This window comes from Homalodisca vitripennis, chromosome 2, assembly GCF_021130785.1.
Source record: "Homalodisca vitripennis isolate AUS2020 chromosome 2, UT_GWSS_2.1, whole genome shotgun sequence".
Classification (NCBI taxonomy): domain Eukaryota; kingdom Metazoa; phylum Arthropoda; class Insecta; order Hemiptera; family Cicadellidae; genus Homalodisca; species Homalodisca vitripennis.
The window spans coordinates 189,552,785-189,576,949 of record NC_060208.1 but is presented as its reverse complement, the minus strand read 5'-3'; the positions used below and the strand labels follow the sequence as shown (position 1 = coordinate 189,576,949).

Sequence of the window (24,165 nt, the reverse complement as noted above, 5' to 3'; positions counted from 1 at the left end):
TCCAGATAATACTCTTTATTGACCTTATGTCAAGAATTCATGATGCACTTTGCCATTAACATCGAAGAACATAGTAAGCATAACCTTCACGTTAACTGCACTTGTCAAGCCTTTTTCCGTCTTGACGATCCAGAATTCCTCTTCTAGGGATGATTGAATCTTAGTTTCGACATCATATGTTCAAAACCCATGTTTCATAACCTGTTACAACATGTTTCAGTAATTCTACATTGTCGTTGACTTCATTTAGTGTCTCCTGAGCAACTTTCATTCGTCTTGGTTTTTGTTCAAAATTCAAAAATTTTGGAACAAATTGTACTGCCATACATTTCATACTCGAAACATTCAAAATAATTTCATGGAATGAGCCTAATTGATAAACTAATATTATCAGCGATCTCTGATCATATAATACAGTGTTCACTCAACCACTTCTTCCACTTTTTTTTCAAGTTTTCATCGGTTGTTGATGTGCTGGGACGTCCGGTGCGTTCGTCTTCTTCAATGTCTTCACGTACAACTTTTGAAACATTCATACCACTTGTAAACCCCTACTCATCAGTCTCGTCATAGGCCGTGGTTAACATTTCCCACACATCAATACACTTTTTTTTCATTTTTCACACAAAATTTTATACCAATTCTTTGATCCATTTTTTTAAACAAACGAAAATCACTGAATTCATAAAACACGTTTAACCTTAGCAGCTGTCATTGAAAAAGTTAACAATGAATAAAGCTGGAAATTTTATTATACTTCAGGAGCATTAGTACCAACATAATACAAAAAAAGCATGACAATAGGACTCTTCAAACCCACAAAACTTGAAAATTCCCAACGCATCTCGTATATCATACAGACTAAAAAGTATTGTTTCCTTAAATCTCAACAAAAAATTAATTGAGATTGATAAAATGTCTTAATTTAACAAATGAAAGTGAGCTAGAATGAAATGTACGTACCGACCGTAGGCCAGATTGCATGTACTTGACCTCCGTGGAGATGAAGCAACTGAGCTGTAGAAAGGTCTCTGTAGAGATGGTAGGGGGCTCGTCCGGGGCTTCTACACACTTCATTTCCACACTGAACACTCCACCAAAGAACTGGTCAATAATTGAGCTACAACAGACAAATTTCTTTTTAGGACTAATAACATCAGTTGTGAATAATGCATTTTATTTCATATTACAAATATATAAACTGAAAATCAAACTGTAAGTATATAAGTATGACAACTAATGCTCTGTGAATATGTGGGATTTAGATTCAAGTACAAATAGTACATTAATTATAATGCAATGTAACTATTTTTTAAACTTGAGATGAAAATTATTTATTTTACAATATTAAAATGGATTAAAATACATTTAGTTGCAAAATTTTAAATGAAATGCAAAAATGAACAGAAATGATACTAATCAGAGTGATTTATCACAAATCAGCAAGATAAAGACCCTAGGCCTATAAATTTATACATCAGATACAGTAATTAATTGGGTTGAGGATGAGAGGGAACCAGAGTCAATTAGTCTATGTTGTCTCTAGTTACTTTATATCAGGTACCACTTTCAAGTGTCCAGACAATTTATCCTCTACCTATGTCATTTCAAAATTCATTAAAAGCATTTCATTTGATTACAATAACAAATTTCAATAAATAGTTGTAAAGTCGGTTCTATGATAATATTTTGAAATTTATATGTTAATAAAGTCTACAGCAATTCCTTATTTTTTACCCTTCAATCTACTGAAGACTTTAGTTTTTGGCTGAACACATGATTGCCTGCGATTGTAAGGGATCATTGGCCCATCTTTGACATTCTTAGAGATGATTCGCTCTGTAGATCATGTAATGAACAGGAGGAAACTCCAGAACATCTAATTTTGATTGTCTGTGATAGTAAGGGATTATTGACTCATTTGTGGAATTCATAGAGATGATTCGCTCTGTAGATCATGTAAATGAACAGGAGGAAACTCCTGAACATCTAATTTTGATTGTCTGTGATAGTAAGGGGATCATTGACTCATTTGTGGAATTCATAGAGATGATTCGCTCTGTAGATCATGTAATGAACAGGAGGAAACTCCTGAACATCTAATTTTGATTGTCTGTGATAGTAAGGGATCATTGACTCATTTGTGGAATTCTTAGAGATGATTTCGCTCTGTAGATCATGTAATGAACAGGAGGAAACTCCTGAACACCTACTTTTTGATTAAATAATGAACATTAGCCTAATAAGACGAAAGAGGGAATAGTAAATACTTTTAAATATTGTAAACTTTTAAATTCTTGTAAAAACTATTAAAATTACTCTGAATAGTAGAGGATATACCATCAAAAAGCCACCAAGGATCTCTCGCTTAAAGTGAATTCAAAAGATTCATATTTAGCAAATGAAAAATTTCCAACTGGAAATTAATAAGGGGGGTACACATTCACCACTTAGTAATGCACTTGGTTCTAAGCTCTAACTTCTGGCATTGTCAATAAACGCAAACCTTTAACCCTTAAACCGATAGGCTGTTTTTGGGTAGAGAAAATTTGTGTATATAATACTTATCAAGATATAAAAATCTTAAAGTCTTTACAGAAGTTAAAATTTTAATTTCTTGTTGTAAAAAATAAAGAGCGAGGATATATATAAAAAATAGTTATTAAACAAATCAAAAATTCTGAGATAGACAAATCGTAAAAAAATTAATCGTTTTGAAAATGTATTGTTTAGTATTGGTTATGTAGCAAATAAATTAGGATAAACTGAAAGTAGTACCGAAAATCAATTTTTAGTAACCACAGATACAAAAATGTATACACTTATTTGGACTTGTCAAAATAGATATCTGATATTATTAGTAGACTATAAATAAATAGATTTTTTATGATTATTTTACTTATTTATTGCTAAAAATATACAGCAAATGCCTAAAATGTACTAATGCTGGGTCTAGCCTACATGTAGCTGACTAGTGCACAAAACCACAACAAAAAAAATATTTATCTAAACCTTATTATTGCACAAAACACATCACAACACATTATTTGGTAATCACTTCACTCATTTCAACATATTATGATAATCATTATTTAATGATATTTCACCTTCATGAATAATCTGTAACCAAAACAAGAAAATTCGCTCGAGCTAAAATGGTACCAATGGGACTGACCATTTCGATTCAACTACCCTTTGAATCATATTTCTGTAACATCACAATTGACAGTGAGAAATAGAGCATTATGATATTCAGCGTTTCCTCCTGTTTCCAATGGTACATAAATCAATCCAGGTGTTCGGTTGATTGCTGGTTGAGACACAAAATAAATAACAGGAACCCTGTTGATTGTCAGTTGTTTGGTTAACAATAATTAATAATCATTTATTTGCATAAAGAAGATAAGGCTAGAGGGTAGGACTCAGCCAGACGCTAGAATCAAGGTACAAGTTGCATTACATAAGGTACATTTGTCTGAATAGTGTACAGATAACCATATCAGCTGTCCTTGATATGCCTCAGACCCATGCACCACATGGGCTGTTTGTCTATTGATATGCCTTAGATTAACAATATCTGTTCAATTAACCCTAGTATTGGCAATCGACGACTAATCGTTGGTGACAGTCCAGCGGTGGTTGGAAATCAACGATTAGTCGTTATTCGTCGATTAGACGTTGTTTGCAGTGGTGCCCGAATCATGTTGATTCGGGCACCACTGCAAACATCAAAATCCGACCTGTCTACAGACAGTTTTATCAATAGTTGTATCGAGTGGACGGATGACGCAATCAGCTGTTTTTAAAGTGTAATTTATTTTCAACTCTGTTGCTATAGCCCGGCACATTTGTTGACTGTATTGGTTATTTTGTTCATTTATTACGCTTGTTAATTGTAAATATTTATTGATTATTGCATAAAACATGTAATGTTCTTATGTGAGTAGTTTTAGTAAATAATACTAACAGTCAAATATTTGTTTACTAAATTGAGATGCATATCGTAGTTTTGTTTTAGCTGAAGTCAGAAATAAAACCATTACAAAATATTAACTAATTATTCATTTATTTTATCACTGTAAATATAATTTTGTTACTCTATTCTTTCTTTTTAATAAGTTTCTTTTTACTATGGCTCAAAACAATTACGTATTTGGTTACTAAATTTCAAAATCGATAGTTGCTGTTTTATTCAGTTGGGTTTTAGGCACGTTTTCAAATTTTCACACATATTTTTAGTTTCTTTGTATATATTTCTAAAAACTTATATATTTTCAAAAACCACATAATATTTGACAACTTTTGGCTAACTTGAAGTTTTAAGTTCTAGGAATAAAAATATTTTCAAACCACTAGACCCACGCAATTAATGTAACAAAATTTTAAAATTTAGGTAAATTATTAATACAAAAAAATACACCCATTATAAAATGAAAGCTATCTGAACAGAATGTTATTCTCAACTCTTTTCTGAAAAAGAAAACAATGTATAATACACCATAATTGCTGCTATATATGTATTTTTTTTTAATAAAAAGAAAGATACCTTACACAACACACAAAAACGGCCTGCCATTAACAAGTGAAATGACTGTCACTACTAGGGTTAATTAAGATAAAAATATGATTATAAAACTTCCTTTCGATCTCAAAAAAGATTGTCAGCAAAAAAGGAGCTTACAACCTAAGTTATTGAAGCAGAAATTCAATAAAATCAGTACAGTATTTATCATTTAGTTCTAGTTTTGCATTTATTTCAGTATTTAAAACAGTATGAACATAATTTTTATAGTTAAAAAATATTTCCAATAGAAATGGTAAGATTCATCACTAGGAAAATTAAGCGTGTAGTAAAAGTGCAATGAGTAGTGAAATAGTTAATATGTATGATGGTACCCAAATGAAGCAGCTGTTGTTTCGTCAATTTTCTTAGCTGGGAGTTTCTGCTGTAGCATTCGTATCATCTCCATCCAACACTCATTGGCATCCTGCAATTCATTCCAACTTTAAATTTACAGGCTACTAAATATTATAAATTATATATTTATATTAGTTAAACAAAATTTTTATCATGATTAATAATAGTGTTTAACTGTTTAAACATAACACTTGCAATTACTTGTTACAGTTCACTATTGACAACAGATTATTATAAAAGGATAAGAGAATTATGGACATTAACCGTCAATGCAATAACGGTTATGCATATAATATGTCAATATTCATAACTGACTTATACCATCATATGCATATTAGAACTGAAAACTAACACTCGGTTAAAATTCATTGGCAGAAAATAAAACTACGATAACTCCCAATTAAGGAGCAAGTGATCCGCGACGTGGGATAACAGTGGTTGCTCAATAAATATAAAAATTAATAAAAATCCTGAGAACAATACATGAAACACAGAAAATGAAATTAACCTTTTGAATATACATCAAGACAAAAGTTACACAGACAAAAGATTAGTATCTAATTCTCTAAGTTTCCTTCAACAAACTTGATTATTAGCACTAATTTATTATTTTAGCTAAAAATAATGTTTTGTATGGTAGACTTGGTTTTCAATAATAATTGGGTACTAAATAACTCAATTCTGAATTCGGTACAATTTTTTACTAAGAAATAAGGTACAGACTAATTCAAAAATATTGTATCACCATTTTTATACGTGGTGGCTATAACTTTTACATAGCTATACAGTTATATGACTGATATAAAACAAAATTTGCTTCTGATTCCGAAACAAATATTAAATTTTGGTCTTGATTCTGAATTTCACTTGATTTCTGTATATACATTAACTAAATATTATTAATAACTGAGAACTACATAGTTCATGTTTTATGATGAACAACGTTGAATATCTATACAATCGTGTAATACCCTCCTCAATCAAATTTCAATTTTCTTAAAATTCAGACTTTATGACCTCTCTATCAACAAAATTTCTACATTGGTTATTCTTTAGATTTATCTCAACTGACCTGCTGCATGAAGTTACCATTGTCTGCCTTCTCTGCAAAGCGAGGGAATGCCATGTGCATGACTTGCAGCAGTATCAGAGGTGCAATGGAGGGGCCCTTGTCCATGGCCACGTACAGGTCTCGCAGGGCTCCCGTAATACTTTGAGCTGGCTGGGTACTGCTGCCCATCACCACTGTAAGTACAAAAATACAAGGTACTAACACAAACTTCTTCCACAAATCATACATTTCGTTTACAAAAAATTCGTTTATTTGTTGTAAAACATTTTACATGCATTAACAAAGTCTAATTCAGCTATAGACTAAATAGTATTGTCTCTAAATAATATTGAATAAGTATAATACAACAATATTACGTATATAATAATATAAGGCATTAATTGTCAGTTGAGTACAACACTGATTATATCATGAGTTTATCTTGAAACAATCATTAAAAGTCTATTTTGTTAATAGAAAAAAACTCATCAATATTATAGAAAGGGTTTTGTAACAGCCATTCCTAAAGTTTATTTTTATACATTTTAACACATTGGAGTCTGGCTCGCTATTTGCTGTTTTAATAGCCTGGTCTGCACAAATTATTGGGTTTTCAGATTTTTTCTTTAGAAAACTGTTAAATATTATGTATATGATATTATATTTTCTTGAAAGTTCTATCTTTCCTCTTTAAATTGATACTATGTAAAACTTTATTCCTATAAAATGTAATAAATTTTAAAAAAAAATTTCAAAACTTACATTTTTTGAAGAAAAATAAAAACTCCCACATGTCTTGTATTACTTGAAAATTAACTTTTAAATAAATAATATAAGTAATTTCAATTTTTTTTAAAGGCATTTACTATATACATATTTACAAATAATTATTTTATTTGCCAAAAAAATTCCAAATGCTAAAAAAATTATTGTTGTCGTAGACAGACTGACGACGCGCCAGGCCACGTCAGTCGATAAACAAAAGCCTCAAGCGGGTATGACGTAGTAGCGCCTAGCGGAATTGTTCTGAACTAACCAACAAAGCTGGCTTTTTAATGCAGCAGACGGCACTCGAATATCACTCGGGCAACTCCGTATATCAATCGGCAAAGCTGTGCTCGAGTCACGCTCGAGCGCCGGCCGGGTGATTAAACAACGGCGCTCGAGTCTGGCTCGAGCGTAGACTCGAATGTGTTAAGAGAGTATTTTTCAATCATATGTTTCAATTTGTTATGCACTTTTTGTTAAGCCAAGCACAACATGACTATTCAAAGATTTACTCAGACAACAGTAATCAATTAAAATGTTATTTCTGTTGCTTGTGTTGTAATTATGTGTTTGTGTATGGTTTATTAAGTGCTCACTATTTAAAATGTAAACAGACAAAGCAAACAAATATAATATAAATGAACTATTTTAAGAATTCCACGGTTAATGAAAACAGGTTTACAATGATCGAGATATTCAGCCTTACCAACAATTTCAACAGCATTCTTTTGAAGCACCAATATTTCCTGAACTCTAGCACTATTTCCCCACAGTATTAATCCATATCTCACAATTGACTGAAAATAGCCAAAATATGCAGTCTCAACATAATTTTCACTTATGCAGCAAGATAGACGTCTAACAATTAAACATACACAAAAACAATTATTGGGTGTTTCACCATTCCTACTATATCAACATCTAGTTTGTAATCCTTATCTCTCTCCCTTCCTCGTCATAGCCAGCCAGTCTTGTGGCACCTTTATTATAGATTAAATCCTAATTCACAATAAGGGATCAATTCAGTAAAACTGTCAATTCTTGTTTTATATCAAGTCAAATATATCAATAAATTATAAAATAAACATGTACGTGAGTCTGTTTTGTGTGATGGGCATTTTAACATAATCACAACATCAATTAATTAAGAATTGATTCATCTGTAAGAAGATTGAAACTTATATTTCCTACACAATGCAATAATTGTATTAATACAAATAGCAACAAAATATAAAAAATAAACTTTGCAAGCATTCACAAGTTTCAAAATAATATCGGAATATTTATAGATTTTGTAGATTAACAATATTTCCTAAGAATATGAGATAGTTACAATCTTCACTTCATTAATACAATTTCTGAGGACAGTTCATAGTTCAATCAAATCACTTGTGGTATAGCTTTCCACAATCAATAGTTACTATAATACACAACACTTAACAAACAAGTAATTTTTACTAATTTCTGTAATATTAAACAATGAAGTGTAAAAGAGAACCATGTCCTAACTTTGCGCCTGCAGATAAATTATTAATTTGATTCCAATCCCAAAACTTACACGTACATAATTCTTATATAGATTTTACAGCAAAGCCTGATTACTCACCCCCTTCGTACTTGGCCAGAGCCTCTCTCAGTTCTGGCACAGTTTTGAGACACTGGACTGTGGCGTTCATGTAGCAAGTGTTGCCTAAGTTGGCCAGACCAGCTGGCAGGTCCATCTGTAATGTTCATAAATTTATATTTGCTACAATGGAATTTGTGACATGAATTCTGCCACGGTTAGTTTACAAATGCAATATAACTAAATAACAATCTCAGTACGTTGAGGACTACTTTCAAGTTGACTGAATTAATCAATAAGTCAGAAATTTTTTACATTAAGCTTTAGTATATTCATGTATTAGTATTTAATCTCTACTTATTTTCAACGTGTATATATATGGAAATCATTTTTAAAATAAGAACTAATTTAGCATGGAGTCGATGCAAACTGTCATGTGACTTTTGTTCCAAGGTTAGTCACTCTTGGCATATCCTTCTATTATGTCACAATTACTGTTCATATATACCAAACACGTACCATTACTTTACTGTGTTGGTAGTGTGGGTTAAACATGTAGAAGTTTATGGTGAAGGTTTAATGAATAATGGAAATGTCCGTAATTCGTGTAGGTATGTGTAGCTTTGATCTGCTTCACTGACAAACCATCTCCTTCCTTAAAGGCCCGTTCACACGAGGCTGATATTCGCTGCTGATTTGCCAGCGCTAATAAATCAGCGCCATGTGAATGCTCCACCAGCGTCAAAGTCAACCAGCATGCTGGTATTTATTCGCGCGCTGGCAGCTTTAAACATGTTTAATATTACCAGCGCGAATGAGGGGGGATTAGGTCACGTGACCACAAGCGCTGGTAAATCAGCTAATCACCAGCGTCGTCTGAACGAAAAAAATGTGATTGTTGCTCTTAGCTGGTGTGGTATATTTCGCTAAAGTAACTGCTACTACTTTACTTTACTTTCAGTTGTACGTATTAACTCGCAAAATGTCCGAGCTTAAGTGGAATGTTGATTCTGTTATTAAGTTTTTGAACATTTTTAAAAACTACTCTTGTTTGTGGGACCCATCAGATGAAAATTACAATAAAAGAGACGTCAGGAACGTTGAAGAAGTTAGGTTCCCACCTTGAATCCGAAGGTTTTGGTCATATCAATAAAGACCAGCTTAAAATTAAAATTAAGTCTTTAAAAGACTCGTACAGAGTGGAGTTAAATAAAGTAAAAAAAAATCATTAAAAAGAGGTGCTGGTGCTGACGATATTTACAAACCAAAACTTGGTTGGATCTCAGTTGCAGATATTTTTGGAGGGCCGTTATGATGGGAAGAGACTCATCATCAAATTTGGTAAGTGCTCACATTTTATTATTTATATGGTAATTTGTTTGCAATCTTCAACATCCACAGCAGACGGAGGAAAGTATGTCCTTCCAGCGGTACTTCTATGCCAATTGTGCAGAGCGCATGCAGCTTTTACCAAAATGTCTGTATGTGTCACTGATATTCCTATCGATGTAGTAAAAACCCTAAATCTAGACACTAATATTCCAAAAGCGTTTTCAGAAACCCTTCTTGCTCTTGACAGTCTGTAATTGAATATCCTTTCATTCAACTCTAAATTTCTTTGGCTAAAAGGTGTTAGATTGTGACGAAGGGAAAAGGCATCATCACCAACACATAAACCATTGGACGGCCAATTCAGAAGATTCTTTTTGTTATGAACGGCATGACTAATTCCAAAAGCTCTTCAAATTTTAAACTTGTCATTCGCATAAACTATTCAGTGACATCCTCTTCTGCTAGTTCTCTTAACAGTGTGTTAGAAGCCCCAAGTTCTTCACGCCTATTTATCCACTTTCTAATCCACAAAGTACGTCTTTTTTTAACTCGCGCTCACATAGTTCCTTCACTCCCATCCTTAACACTTTCCTCAGCATATTTCGCTTTATCCCTCACGTTTTAATTATTGCAGACACCGTCTCAAATGGCCCACACTAGCGCTAATAACCAGCTAAGTGTGAATGGCATTTCCACGCTGATTCATAGCGCTGGTGATAGTAGCTGATATCAGCAGCTGGCAAATCAGCCTCGTGTGAACGGGCCTTAACAGTTGTTTTGCAAAGAGATGATGAAATCCAGCCTCCTCTACTCGTGCTCATAGTAACGTCATTGCCACCACAGCTGTACTCGGAACTGTCTGTCCATAGTTACATTGACACTTGCCCTATTGTCACTGATCCTACTTCATCTACAACCGCTCAATCTGATTGAATTCACATGATACTCACATAGTTTAATACAATTAAACATTCAATTCTATCAACCAGCCATTTCGTGAATGAAAAATTTGTATTTACTAATCACACAATATTGCAAAAAATTGAATCTACCAATCGAAAACTTGAAACCACTAATGATAAAATTGGATATATTGATAATAATAAATTCACTGATAAAAAAAATTTGTTTATTAACAAAAACCTTGAAAATTAAATCTTTAACCATGCCAAACATTCCAATTCAAATTACATTTCAGAGCATTTAAAAATTGGCATAAATTACTGAAAGGACAAACACTGAACTAAATCTATTGGCAGACTCCTTCTGAAAAAATCCATTGAGATACAACAATAAGGAACAGAAGTACTGACCCGTATCACAACAATCTGATCCTCAACATGAAAAAAACCAGAAAACATGAGTGTAGTCTAAAAAAAAAAACCAAAATAAAACCAAAGAAATTAAAGAGGAGAACTAATATTTCACAAAAATTTGATAAAACCAAACAATAACAAATATATTGGAACTTGCTACTCATCAGTAGAACATTACTCAACTTTGACAATCAACGATGGACGATCTTCAAGTCTAATATACCCATTAAAAGATCATTTATTTAAGATGATTTACTTTGAGGTTGAGTAATAGAGAGGGCTTGACAACCCTAACTCCGTCTCTATAATAAAGGCATTTTTCATTTCTTTTTTTATATTGAGAAACGTTCTTTAATTTAAGTGAACGTTGAAATGAATTTTTCATTTTGTAGAAATTAAATTCATAGCATTTTGTCTGGTTTCATGAATAAAATGGTAGCGTGCACAAAAACGTAAAACATAAAAAGATTGTTGAAATCTGTAAGCTTGATGGAAATAGAATGAAAATTGTCTTCTGTAAACATGAGACACTGTATTTATAAGAACTGTGCTAGTGTTAACTGCCAAACTGTTAATAGTTTAGTGCATGAAAACTGGTAAACCAGAAACAGGAAATTTCACAGTGAGGCCTTTTGGTAGAGCCCAAGTTGTGTACAAGTGGAAAGAAATGTAACATTTTACAATATCATTTTACTAATTTTACCATGTGCAATTCAAAGTGTCTTTTAAATTCAACCCTTTTATTTATCGGTGTATATATTAAAGGAAGTAAAAAGCATATAACAAAAATCGGACGAAACCAAATGTCAACAGACATACTTGAATAGTTAATTGAATGTCATTACAAGGCACGTCCAGAAAGTAAGTGTACTGGTATTCTCACAGCTGTAGGGAATACTTTTTCTACATGTTGGCAACACTGTCGCGTAGCCTGACCCCTACCCTTCAAAACGAGACCAAACCGAGGTTAGTGTGTTGAAAACTCTTGACGCAGTAGCATCTCTCGCGAAAAATGTCAATGGTATCTCCCTCCAAGTGCGAAATTCGTGCCGTCATTCGCTACCTCGTTGTGAAGGGAAAAGCTCTGCTTGAAATTTATATAATGAGGTGAAAACTGTTTATGGAAATTGAGCTATGAATCGTACAAGTGTGTACAAGTGGTGTACGCGAGTTTAAAAATGGCCATACTTACGTGCATGACGATCAGAGGAAAGGAACACCTTCAATTGTGACTGATGAACTTATGGAAAAAAATCGGGATTGCGGTCTGCGACGATTGCAGATTGACATTAGATGAACTTTCTGTGATGTTTCCACAAATCTCCAGATCTTTCATACACAAAACAATCACAGAAAATCTCGGATATCGGAAATTGTCTGTGAAGTGGGTCCCAAAACAGCTGACAAAACAGCACAAGTTGAATCGAGTGCAGAGCTTCAAAGAGTTTTTGGAGCGCTACCAACTCGAAGGTGATGATTTTCTCTACTCTATTGTTACTGAAGACAAAACTTGGGTTGCCTACTACACGCCTAAAACTAAGAGGCAGTCCCAGCAATGGCATCACACCTTGTCACCCTCCGCCAAGAAATTCACAACCACAATTTCACCCAAAAAAATCATGGCATCCGTGTTTTGGGACCATAAAGGCATAATTTTGATTGAATATCTGCCTCACGGGGAGATATCAATGCGGCAAGATACTGTGAGACGCTAACAAAATTTAAAAGGGCGATTCATAATAAAAGGGGCATGCTGACGAAGGAAGTCTGTCTGCTGCACGACAATCCAGACCTCACACGGCCAATGCCACGAAGCAACTCCTGAACTCTTTTGGATGAGACGTTTTGAACCACCCCCCCCCCCGTATTCCCTCCCTTGACCTGGCCGCTTCAGATTTCCATCTCTTCACTTCCCTGAAGGTGCATATGAGCAGAAATGAGTTTTCAACGGACGAGGAAGGTGAAAGAGGAGGTGGAGAAGTGGGCGAAAGAGCTGGAGGGAGACTTCTTCGAGGCAGGCATCAAAATATTGATCCCGTGGCTAACCACTTGCATCGAGAGAGATGGTGACTATGTCGAAAAATAACTAACACATGTACAAGTGTAACCAAGTATGTTTTTGTTTTAATACATTTTTTTAACCCTACATAAATTAAGTACACTTACTTTCTGGACGTGCCTCGTAGATGAACACATGTAGAAAAAAAGCCAACATATAAATGCTGAAATACTGTACTATAATTTGCTTATCGCATCTTCTGGTTGCAGAATAAAATATAAACAGATAAATAAATAAACAGAATAATTTTGAAAATGTGTTACATATGTTTATACTGTGGTTGTATCGATGTGATGTGTATTTGGATAACCTAAATTAATTAGTGGAGATTTACTCCATATTGTATATTCACCAAACATATAAAACAATTAATTTACCGTATACTTACTCCTCTAAGTTACTGAACATATTAAAATACCTACCGCAGTTGCAAGTTCTGCTTCATTCATGTCCTCCACAAACACAGGCTTGACAATTGGCTCAGTTGGCACATCCTCCTCTTTACTGCCCATCATCAGGATCATGGCTCCCTGTCAATACAGCACCAACATTTGTACTAAACCAGAGATATATAACATTCGGGTAAACATTTACCCAAAAAATTTTAGAATGAGGGATTTGTTAAAACATATGCTAGAAAAAACTGAACTTATATTCTAAATGTTGTATGCAACAATAAACCACACTTCCTAGAAATAACTCAAAGCTTGCGGCAGCTTCCATCTAAACATTAGGAACTTACATGAAGGTAAAATAACTACATCCTTACTTCATTGTCTTCTTTGGTAATAGTTGTACTTGGTGCAATACAATTTATTAAAGGTTTATTACTGTTTCATAATTTTATGCGAATTAATATACTCTTTTTAAATAGGTTTAATTTTGTTGGCTTCTGTTAGCTGAATACTGCCCAAGATCGTAAAGGTTTCTCAAATATTGTTTGAAAATACTCTGAAAACCACTTTAACCCTTTGGACGCCAACATCCGATTGATCAGACCGTCAAAGTCTAGTCGAAAAACGCCAACATTCGATCGATTGGACCGCCGAGGTCCGGGCGAAAACAGCCAACGTCCAAATGATCAGCTGTTCAGGAAAAACATCTTTTAAAAGTTATTTATGAACTTGAAAAGTTTGTTTAAACTGTTTAGGACTATTTTAGAAGTAAATAAGACTATCTGTAATCACTTTTGAAGTTGGTAGTACTAATGACCTTGACACAGCTGTTTGTTTATAGTAGCCTGTTTCGCCCACGAAATGCGCTAGTATCAATCCGTGTACCTGCCTGTCTCTCTGTGATCGCTTCAATCTGTTCTCTGATATTCTTAGACTTTTAAAAATTTTTAAACTGTGTGAAATGATTCGTTCACCGTTGAGAGACAACACAATTCAAAATATCATTGTAGAGGATGAGTTTCTTAGTGATAGTGAGGTAAATAATATGTGTAACAGTTCGTTATCTGAAGCAAGTGAAAGTGAAGCTGATGATGAAAAGAAAAAAGGAAATAAAGTGTTTATTACTAGTAAGCCATCTATCATACGTAAACACAATTCCTTTATGGGCGGCGTAGACACTTCATACCAGATGCTGTACTATTATTTCAATGAGCATCGTACACTCAAATACTAGCTAAAGGTGACGTTTCACATTTTTGGACAGATGATTTTAAACTTATATATCTTATATAAAAACAATACGGACAATCCTCCATCAAGGCTTGATTTTACAATTGCACTGATTGATGAACTTGCAGCTGAGTGGCTTGGTGACCAAGCGCCAGTTCAAATGCAGCGTGCAGTGTGATGAACCACTTGACAAATTGCCCAATTCCAAGGAACGAAATTGTTCTGTGTGCAGTAGACTAAGTACAGTTCAAGGTGAAAAAAGAAGAAAAACAAGATATTTTTGTACAAATTGCAAAAAAGGTGTCCACCCATTATGTTTCCCTTAAACACATGTTAGAAGTGACGGGAACAAATGTATATATATAGGTATAAAAGAAAACAAAACATGTTTCTTCAACTCGAAATGCTTAATATTTCGTTACTTTTCAGTAACATTATCAAAAGCATGTATACAATAATATATATATATATAAAATATATGTAAAAAAATTATTTACAAATATATATATATATATATTTGTAAATATATATATAATTTCAGTAACATTATATATATATATATATATATATATATATATATATATATATATTATTGTATACATGCTTTTGATAATGTTACTGAAATTATATATATATTTACAAATATATATATATATATATATATATTTGTAAATAATTTTTTTTATACAGATTTTTTCTAATATCATTTATAACTAAAAGTATTTTTTGTGAAACTATTTTTCAACTTTAAGTTCTGAATTTTTGTGAGCAGTCTTAGATATAATACCTATATAGAATAAAAATATTACTGATAAGTAAAAATATTTTTTTTTACTAATATTTTGGTCTGAAGTGAAATTTTTATGTAAACAAATGTTTTGGTTAGGCATTACCATGTCATAAACAATGTGGTTCCATTATAAATGCTATTTATATTAACACTATTCAATAGCGCATATAATTTGCTACAAAATATTTTTTTTAAACATTCAATTAACATAAAAACTAAGGATAATACAGATCAAAGCGTAATTAATAGATTACAAAAACATCAAAACAGGGCTGGCGGTTTTGGCTAGTACAGTTGGTTCGGGCACTAGCGTGATGGGTAGGGCGGCAGCCTTGGGCGTTGGTGTCCAAAGGGTTAAATTAGGCTATATAAAGTTAAAAGGCTTAGATTTATAAAAATACAGTACAAAGAAGATATTTAAAATAGCAAAATCTATAAATACTAATCTATAAAAGGGAGAACAAACTTAAGAAAGTGTGTCCCTACCTTAGTTGTTAGTCTCAAATATTATTGACACTTACATTATCAATCTTCATATTGCCCCAGTCATTGTCTTTCAGGGTCATGCCCTTCAACATGACTTTCTGTCGCTCTGGTTGTACACCTGTCAGGGCAAACAACTGGGCTTTGAACACCAATGGATCATCATCCGTATTGACTTCCACATCTTTGAACAGCTCTTTGCCCCATTTTACTTTTACTGTAATAGAGAAAATATATTTTATTATAAACAATACACAAGTTATATAACAAAAATGTTGACTAGAATATTTGAAATTAATTTCAATACATATAATACTCATCTTACATTACACATAATCGGCATATAGTGTACATAAAGTATACTTCCCCAGCAAAACACATTCAATTTGACATATAAAACATTGTAAATGTCTTACTGTGAGTATTGCATTTCCATTAAAAGAACCATAAAAATCCTATCAGAAATCATCTTAATTTGGATTTAGATGAAACATTGAATTACGTGGTCTATTTCATTATCTTTTTTATTAACTCATCCCAGCCTGAGATTGTAAATTTCCTTCAATAACACCAGAGCTTTGAGAATTAATTGTGTTCAAACCTTGTAATGGTCAAAAACTACACAAAGCACACCATTTTGCATTTTATAAGGGGCTCAGTTAATTGAATTTACAATGGTAATAGGTAAAGTTAGTGAAAAAAGGAGTTTTCTCACAATACATACCCATGTTATTTTTTATCCATGTTTCTGACAGTGAACAATAATGTTTATGAAGAAACACACTAATTAGCTAAAACTTTGTATCTGTTACCATATTAAATTATTTTTTATATAAATTGAATTTCTTGATAGCCAAATCAAATTAGATGCAGTTCATGTGACATTAAGCAGGTTTAATACATTCGCTGCTACAAAATCCCTATATAGAGATCCGTATATGTTGAGATTTTTTAAATATATTTTTACTTACTTTTGGATGAAATATGATAGAAATATATGAAAATTACTCATTAGTCACAAAAATTATCACTCTCTACCACTTTGGGAATGCAGTATAACTGTGGTTACCGCTAGCTCCTGAGGACAGTCTTCCTTGCCAGCTGTTAACTCTAGTCACCGCTTGCACTAGGGAACACTCTTTTATGGCAGTGAATGCCAAATGAATACATCGTAGCTAAGCGAACTGTGTTTTATTTGTTTTAGACAAACATAAACATTATTTATACGTAAATGTGAAAACGAAAATGAATGTAAGTTTATAAAAATATGAAAAAGTTTATATAAATCTCCGGTAACTCACTCAAATTTAGTTACAGTACAACCCCGATAAGTCGGCCCCCGTTAATCCGGAAGTCCGGCTAACCCGGACCGATTTTCAATTAAAAAATAAAAAAATAATCAAACATTTCAATAATAAAAACGTAATATTTATGAGTGGTATAGTATCCGTGAATCTATGTTGCATCAGTATTTGATGGGACTCTACGACAGTGAGTGTGTGACTCATGGCATACGGCGGCCGAATGGCGGTATTGTCCCGGATTCTCGGAAACAATAGCAGACGCGTATTTCCCCAAATCCTCTCCCACGCTACCGCCACGCCTGGCCCCTCAGTACCGTTCCTACCTCGTTCCGGAGGTCATGGAGATGCAGTGACCAAACTAAACGAACTAATGGTATATTTCGAGCATCGCCGGCAGAAACATCGCCGGCTGAATTGCTTATGTTGAAGAGACTGCGGGATCGCACAGCACGCAAGCGGCAGACGACATTGGAACAACCAAAGCTGACTGAGTTTTTTAACAGGAAATGAACAGTTCTAAATGTACTGTAAGGATTAATAATAATTAAATATGCATATGTTTGACGTTTTTACGATTTATAATGGAGTTTATCTAAAAGTATACCATATTTTATTAATTTTTACCTAATTCTCCGGCTAACCCGGACTTTCGTCAATCCGGATCGGCCGCGGTCCCGATTAATCCGACTTATCGAGGTTCCACTGTATTATTTACAAATATGTAAAGAGTAATTTTAACAAAATATATTTAAATGTTTACTTGAAATTATACAATAAATATAAAAGTACATAAGTAATACATAAGTTTATAAAAATGTATTCCAATCCGGTTTTGAGTGCTCCATTGGGGTGGATTGGTCTCGTAATCAGGATCCTCAACTTCCGAATCTGTTTGGTACTCCACATCATCCATATAGTCATCCTCATCATTTGAACTCAATACTGGTTCTGTTGTACGCCTAGAACGTGGTTGTTGTACACCACTTGGTCCCAGGGGATAATACATTGTATTACACAATCACTTACTACTATAAAAACTTTAAAAAGATCATTAAAAATAATGAAAAAGTCTGATGTGAAAACGAAGTGCACAAAAATGGGGGAAAAGTACCTCCCGAGGAGCGAGAAATACTGCTTGTGATAGCTCGAGTGCTGGCCGCACACTGAACAACCACTGCACCTCATTTCAGAACAAAGGCTCTGTGGTAACCATAGTTACCGCCCGCAGCGAACGTGTTAAGATGTGGTTTTTCTTTTTTTACGCCCACACATTCCTTTTCTTTTGAGTGGAAAAGAGCCAGTACTGTTAAATGACTTTAAAATTCTATAAAAGTAACTACACCTATCTCACTTCTTGAGCAATTGTTCTTTGTGACATATTTGTATGCAGAGATAATGTAATAATTTTACTACATTTTCTAGGAGTAGTATTCATACCATCAACCCTATTGAAATCTTTTAAACCTCACACACTTTCTCAAGCATGTGAAATTTTATATTTTACTGATCTTTACTGTCTTGATAGGTGTTTTAAGTTTGTAGCCATTGATGGCCGGAGTCATTACTGTTAGTATGTTCTACTATGATTATGTATGTTCCTTTTACAAACTAAAAGGTTTTCATTCTTTCTGAAATTAATAGTTTTTTTTTATTGTTTATTAAAGTTCTATTTGAAGCATTTTGAAGAAAACACTAAATGTTGTGAAGTAGCTAAGGTAAACATTTACCTAACAAATAAAATCTAAAAAACATACAGACAGACAGAAAGTTAACTAAGCATGGCTGCAGTATAATAAGCGACCAACATCGAAATTTCGATATTCATGAGTGAAGAATCCTCAATATAACTAATTAAACCAAATTACGTTATAGGTATTTCAAATTACAATATAGTTTGGCTGTTTTTATATCTTAAAAAGCAATAATTTTATGAGGAATAAAAAACTATCTTGACACAAATAAAACATGTAATCCACCATTGTACTTATGTCCATTACAGATGGGTAGTATTAGTATCTGTAACAGGTTAATCAATGGTAAGTATTTCCAGGATAATGCTGGGCTGAATGATTTCGCATTCTCATAACGACATTCTGGTATTAGGTAAGTGGTAACAGCCTAGGCAATTTTGTGCCAGCAATGAGGCTAGAAAATATTACGCTGTAGAACGTTATTACGCAATATAAGTAGGTTTAGATTAGGTCACCATAAAGATGTTACTAGTAGTACCAAAGTTAAAGATAACTTTTACAAGCATTCACATGATCTTGAATTTAGGTACTATCTCGAGGTTTGTTTTCCAGAAGTACAGGGTTCATCACCAAAGCCCGCACTAATGACCAGGGGCATTTTAGATCGGCACTTTCCTGACCTCAGTTCACGTGCCAGATCGCCCAACTTCTCCGACGTCAGATCACTTCTGGTGAAAAAAAATCCCTCGAGATAATAACCAAATTCAAGGTCAGATCACGTGAGAGCTTGTACACATGTAGATTTAGTTTCAGTTTACTTGCAACTTAGTAACGTCATTTTAGTAATCAGCACCATCCTAATACCGAGATTAGATCGGGTGGTAATATAGTTTACATCACAATTTAGCCTACAGATCTGTGAATGTCACTGAATTATTGTACAATAAATTAATCACAAATAAACCATTGTTCATAGTATAGTTTATACATACAAGCAGCATAGAATTCACAAATAAAAGTTTAGAGTACACAATGAGTAATGCCGGTGCATCAATATGGCAGCTATAGTCATCTCGAAATTATCAATTATGGTCACAAAATAAACACTTATAATTTACTTTATTCCTTGAAAATATCTATACCACTTGATGCCAAATCACAAGAAAAAGTTTAATGTCGTTTGATATTAACACAACTCTAATAATATTAAGAGAAATAACAAAATACTAGTGACTAGTCGTCTAACATTACAGAAATGTCGCAAACAATGGTTGGTTGAAGGTCTTTCTTCACAACATATATCCACGAACAGATGTTTGAAGCTGATGATCTTGTTGAGAAAGAAATTTGAAGACAATTTTCCCGCAGCAAAAGCATACGGAAAAGTCCTGTACCTTCACGTTCTCTCAAAGTGGGCGACCAGACACGGCAAAACAACCTTTGTATTGAAAATTTATAATTTCGGTGCATACTTATTACGCATTATTATTCAATAAGCTATATATCAATTTAATCTGTGAACCATCTCGATTAATTTGGTATACTATTTGTCCTACTTAAGTTTTATTTTCGATAGGAAAGGTTTGATTAAATATATGACTGCAAAATCAACTAGTGACTAGTGATGGGAGAATCAAATACAGAATCGAATAGTATTTGAATACAGTCAGAGTATTCACATATTCGAATACATCAAAATGAATTTGAATACTTTTGAAATGAATACAATTTCTCTGGAAGAATTGAATTCAATCCTGGAGTATTCGTTTATTCTGACAATTAGTACCTATTCAAATAAAATATTCAAGAGCTGTATTCGTATTCATATGAGGTTCAAAACGAATACATATATGGAAACTTTGAAAAGAATAATTTAGGGGAGATTCATAATTTGAAAAAATAATTACTAATTTTAATACTTTAAAAAATTTATAATAATTATAAATATAAAGAATACATATTATTTAAGAGTTACAGTTGTAAGCAATAAAGACAAATATGAATGTTTATTTCATATTGTTGTGTAAAAACATAATATTATTGAGGTTTTCTGGCTTCAGTCTATTTTTACGGTCATTAGTGACAAGACCTGCTGTGGAAAATAGTGTTTCAGACGGAACTGAAGTAGCAGGTAAACAAAGATATTTCTTCTGAAGTTCATATATCATGGGTATGACTTGTTTATACAAGGCACAAAAAGCCAAAGGCACAAAAAGCAAAAGTATTTTAATACATATTCGATTACAGGGGTGAATTCGTGGCAAACAAGTGAAATAACCAAGGAACAACAGATTGCGGGAAAGAAATAAGACAGGTCTAGACCTGTCTGTTAGCAATGCTCAGCTGAGCATTACTCACATACTAAAATACAGGGGTGATTCGAATTCACTGTATTCGATTTTCCCATCACTACTAGTGACTAGTCGTTCAACACTGGAGAAACATTTTATAGCGACTAGTTACTAGTCATCTAACAGATGGAGGGTTAATTAATTAGGAATAATAATGTCGAACTGAGTTACTTTATAGACATTTAAGATTGTACTATAGTGGAGCTATATTTGTAAAAGAAATATTCACATTTTAGATTATAGAAAATAATACAACTTTATTTATGGTAAGTTTGAGCAGCATAGTACTTAGTCACTTTACAGGGTAAACATGTCTGACAGCATTTATATAGTTCTAATCGATATTTGATTCCATTCAAGTGTTGGGGGACAGCCCTAAACATTTTTGGCTACATGTTTTGTATCCCTTGATGTGATGAAAAGATTTCCAAAAGATTATCAGTTTTTGAACGCCCAGTTGTTGAATTACCTTAGAACTAGTTCATTAGAGGATTAGGTTGGAATTAATTCCTTCACACTAGATTGCAATTTAAGATATCAAGGGGAGAGGGGGATTTCACACTAAACCATGACATGGGACATGGCTTTCTATAGAAGTTTAATGAATTTCATTAATATTAAATCTTGTAGAAATGAAAACATTAGTATACATAACTATATTTTGAAGAACCTAATAGTGTTCCTAAATATAACCCTGAATATAAGGACAAAAATCCTCATATATAATACACTTTCTAGCATGAGTATTTAAGGTTATGTTTTCAATAATGCTGCATCACTTATAAGTATGTTTTACCTACCTACAAAAGTAGGCATTTTCCGAACAGCTTTCAATGGCAACAACAAATCTAATTAGAATAATAAGTTTTAATGTTCTAGAAACTTGAAATAAATTAATATGCTGTTAGTCGCTAAAATAATTAGTACATTATTCACTTTATCACTTCCAATCAACAACGGTCATTCTCCGTCAGCACATCACCGCTACTCAGTCAATCACCCTAAGCTCGGGCTCCCTCCATACCACTCTAGCCAGTCTAGCCAAGCCCTAATTTTTTTTGGTTCAGCTTTGAATGACGAAGACACACAATTGCTAGTCACCACACCGTTAATCTTGAGAGTTACTCACTCTACCTTTGTACCTTTGTGTATACATATTCAATTATCATGACAGTGAAATTTAATTTCATTAAGTGCAAATCGTTAAGTGAAGGAAAGTTGAATAACACATTATATTAATGCATTTAGGTAGTACAATAATTTGATAATAAACTTGCGGAGAAATTCTACATTATTGGAAGGAAAATGTTTTACATTTTTATTTGCCAGCTTGCCTGAAATATGAAAATCGTGACTTTTCGAAAGAGGGATAAAACTTTGCATTTCCCTTCGTCAGTTCAAATTCAAGGTTTAAATAACGTATTAATATTTTGAAAAGTACCCAATAAAATAAATGTGTGGTTACATTTTGATTAAACTTTTCTCTTAATGTACAATAACATAAATTTGAGGGTCCATTTGATAAATCTTAATCTTGACTTTCTTTACGCAATCATAGGAATGCGCTACGAAGATCACAAATTATATATTACTAACATAACTAACAATGACTTTCTCAGTAATATTTTTTATTTATATCGGAAAATACTTTATCCGCTACAAAACGTTATTCCGATGGCTATTTGTGTGTGTGTGTGTGTGTGTGTGTGTGTGTGTGTGTGTGTTTGTTTGTGCGCGCGCGTGTGTGTGTACAAAACAGTTACATGTATTTACTATTAGCTGCTTGCATTCTTTCTTCAAACCAGTAACATGCTTCTCGTAAATTGTTTGATACAAACAATAAGTTCCATACGTCATAAAATACATTACCTAATATATTTGCTACCTACCTATTGAATAAAATTATATTTTTTTATATTTTTAGTTTTAGTGACTCATAATAAAAAACTTATGGTTGCCTGTAAAGTCGGTTTTACGGGCGAAGATTTTACGTGACAACGTCTTTTTTCTCGGTAGAATATTTATTGATATGAATATTATTAAATTGCACAATAGGAACAAGGAATTGAATGAAAATAAGAATTGCACAAATTTTAACTATAGAAATATATTTTGTTTACTAAAACATTGTACATAATTTGAAATTAATTAAAATTTGTTATTGTAAATGGTAAAGTTGAATAAAACATTTACTAAAATTGGAATTTGAAATTCTTGCTAAACACAGTTAAATTCTAACTCCGCGCGTGGTGATTGGTCGGTTTAGTTCGTTTGTTTGGTCGCACTGTTATGACAGGTTAGAGGTTATAATTTGTTATTTTAAATGTTTGACTAGCAATACGCGCTGTTTCTTCTCAATCGACTGAATTACTATTGATTGCAGAGTGATTTAAACTAATAATTTACTTAACACTATCAACATTTGTCAATAGTATGACATAACCTATAAACTCAGTTTCTCAACTTTTGTGTCAATCTAACAATTAATCAATCAATCATAGTTTACGATAATGAAATATCAGTGTACAATTATTTACCTTTATTGTTGTAGTTGTTGTAAATGACGAATCTAAGCACTCCACATTTTCACGAATATACATAGTTATCTGCTTTATCCCGTGCGGCGGACCCACAGTTATCTGCTTTATCCCGTGCGGATCCCGTGCGGCGGACCCACTGGACGGGCATCGTAACGTTACCGGGCGTTACACTTTTTCATGAGTGACTCCGAGCCGCAACCTAATTTAAGACGTTGTCACGTCAATATACATTTTGGTGTAAACGTTCTAAATTTCAAAAAGTTCGTTATTTCGACGCTCATTCTATAAGTTTAAGGTTTATACCGATAAAATCGTATACAGTCTCTATCGGACAAAAATAGAACAATTTAATCTATAACTATATTAATGTTCA

The 24,165-nt window shown here is 33.0% G+C and overlaps 1 protein-coding gene across 1 annotated transcript in view; it reads right to left on the bottom strand.

Moving 5' to 3' along the window:
* The window catches only part of LOC124355203 (ubiquitin carboxyl-terminal hydrolase 14), a 36,366-nt gene extending 14,101 nt beyond the window's left edge, over window positions 1-22,265 (bottom strand). Inside the window, exons 1-7 of the mRNA XM_046806215.1 lie at window positions 22,053-22,265; window positions 15,945-16,123; window positions 13,431-13,538; window positions 8,344-8,458; window positions 5,991-6,163; window positions 4,897-4,988; window positions 964-1,120 (exon numbers count right to left, since the gene is read on the bottom strand). Coding sequence (XP_046662171.1) covers window positions 964-1,120; window positions 4,897-4,988; window positions 5,991-6,163; window positions 8,344-8,458; window positions 13,431-13,538; window positions 15,945-16,123; window positions 22,053-22,068 — 840 coding nt within the window. The 5' untranslated portion in view covers window positions 22,069-22,265. The remainder of the gene's footprint in view (window positions 1-963; window positions 1,121-4,896; window positions 4,989-5,990; window positions 6,164-8,343; window positions 8,459-13,430; window positions 13,539-15,944; window positions 16,124-22,052) is intronic.
* Between the last annotated feature and the right edge of the window lie 1,900 nt (window positions 22,266-24,165).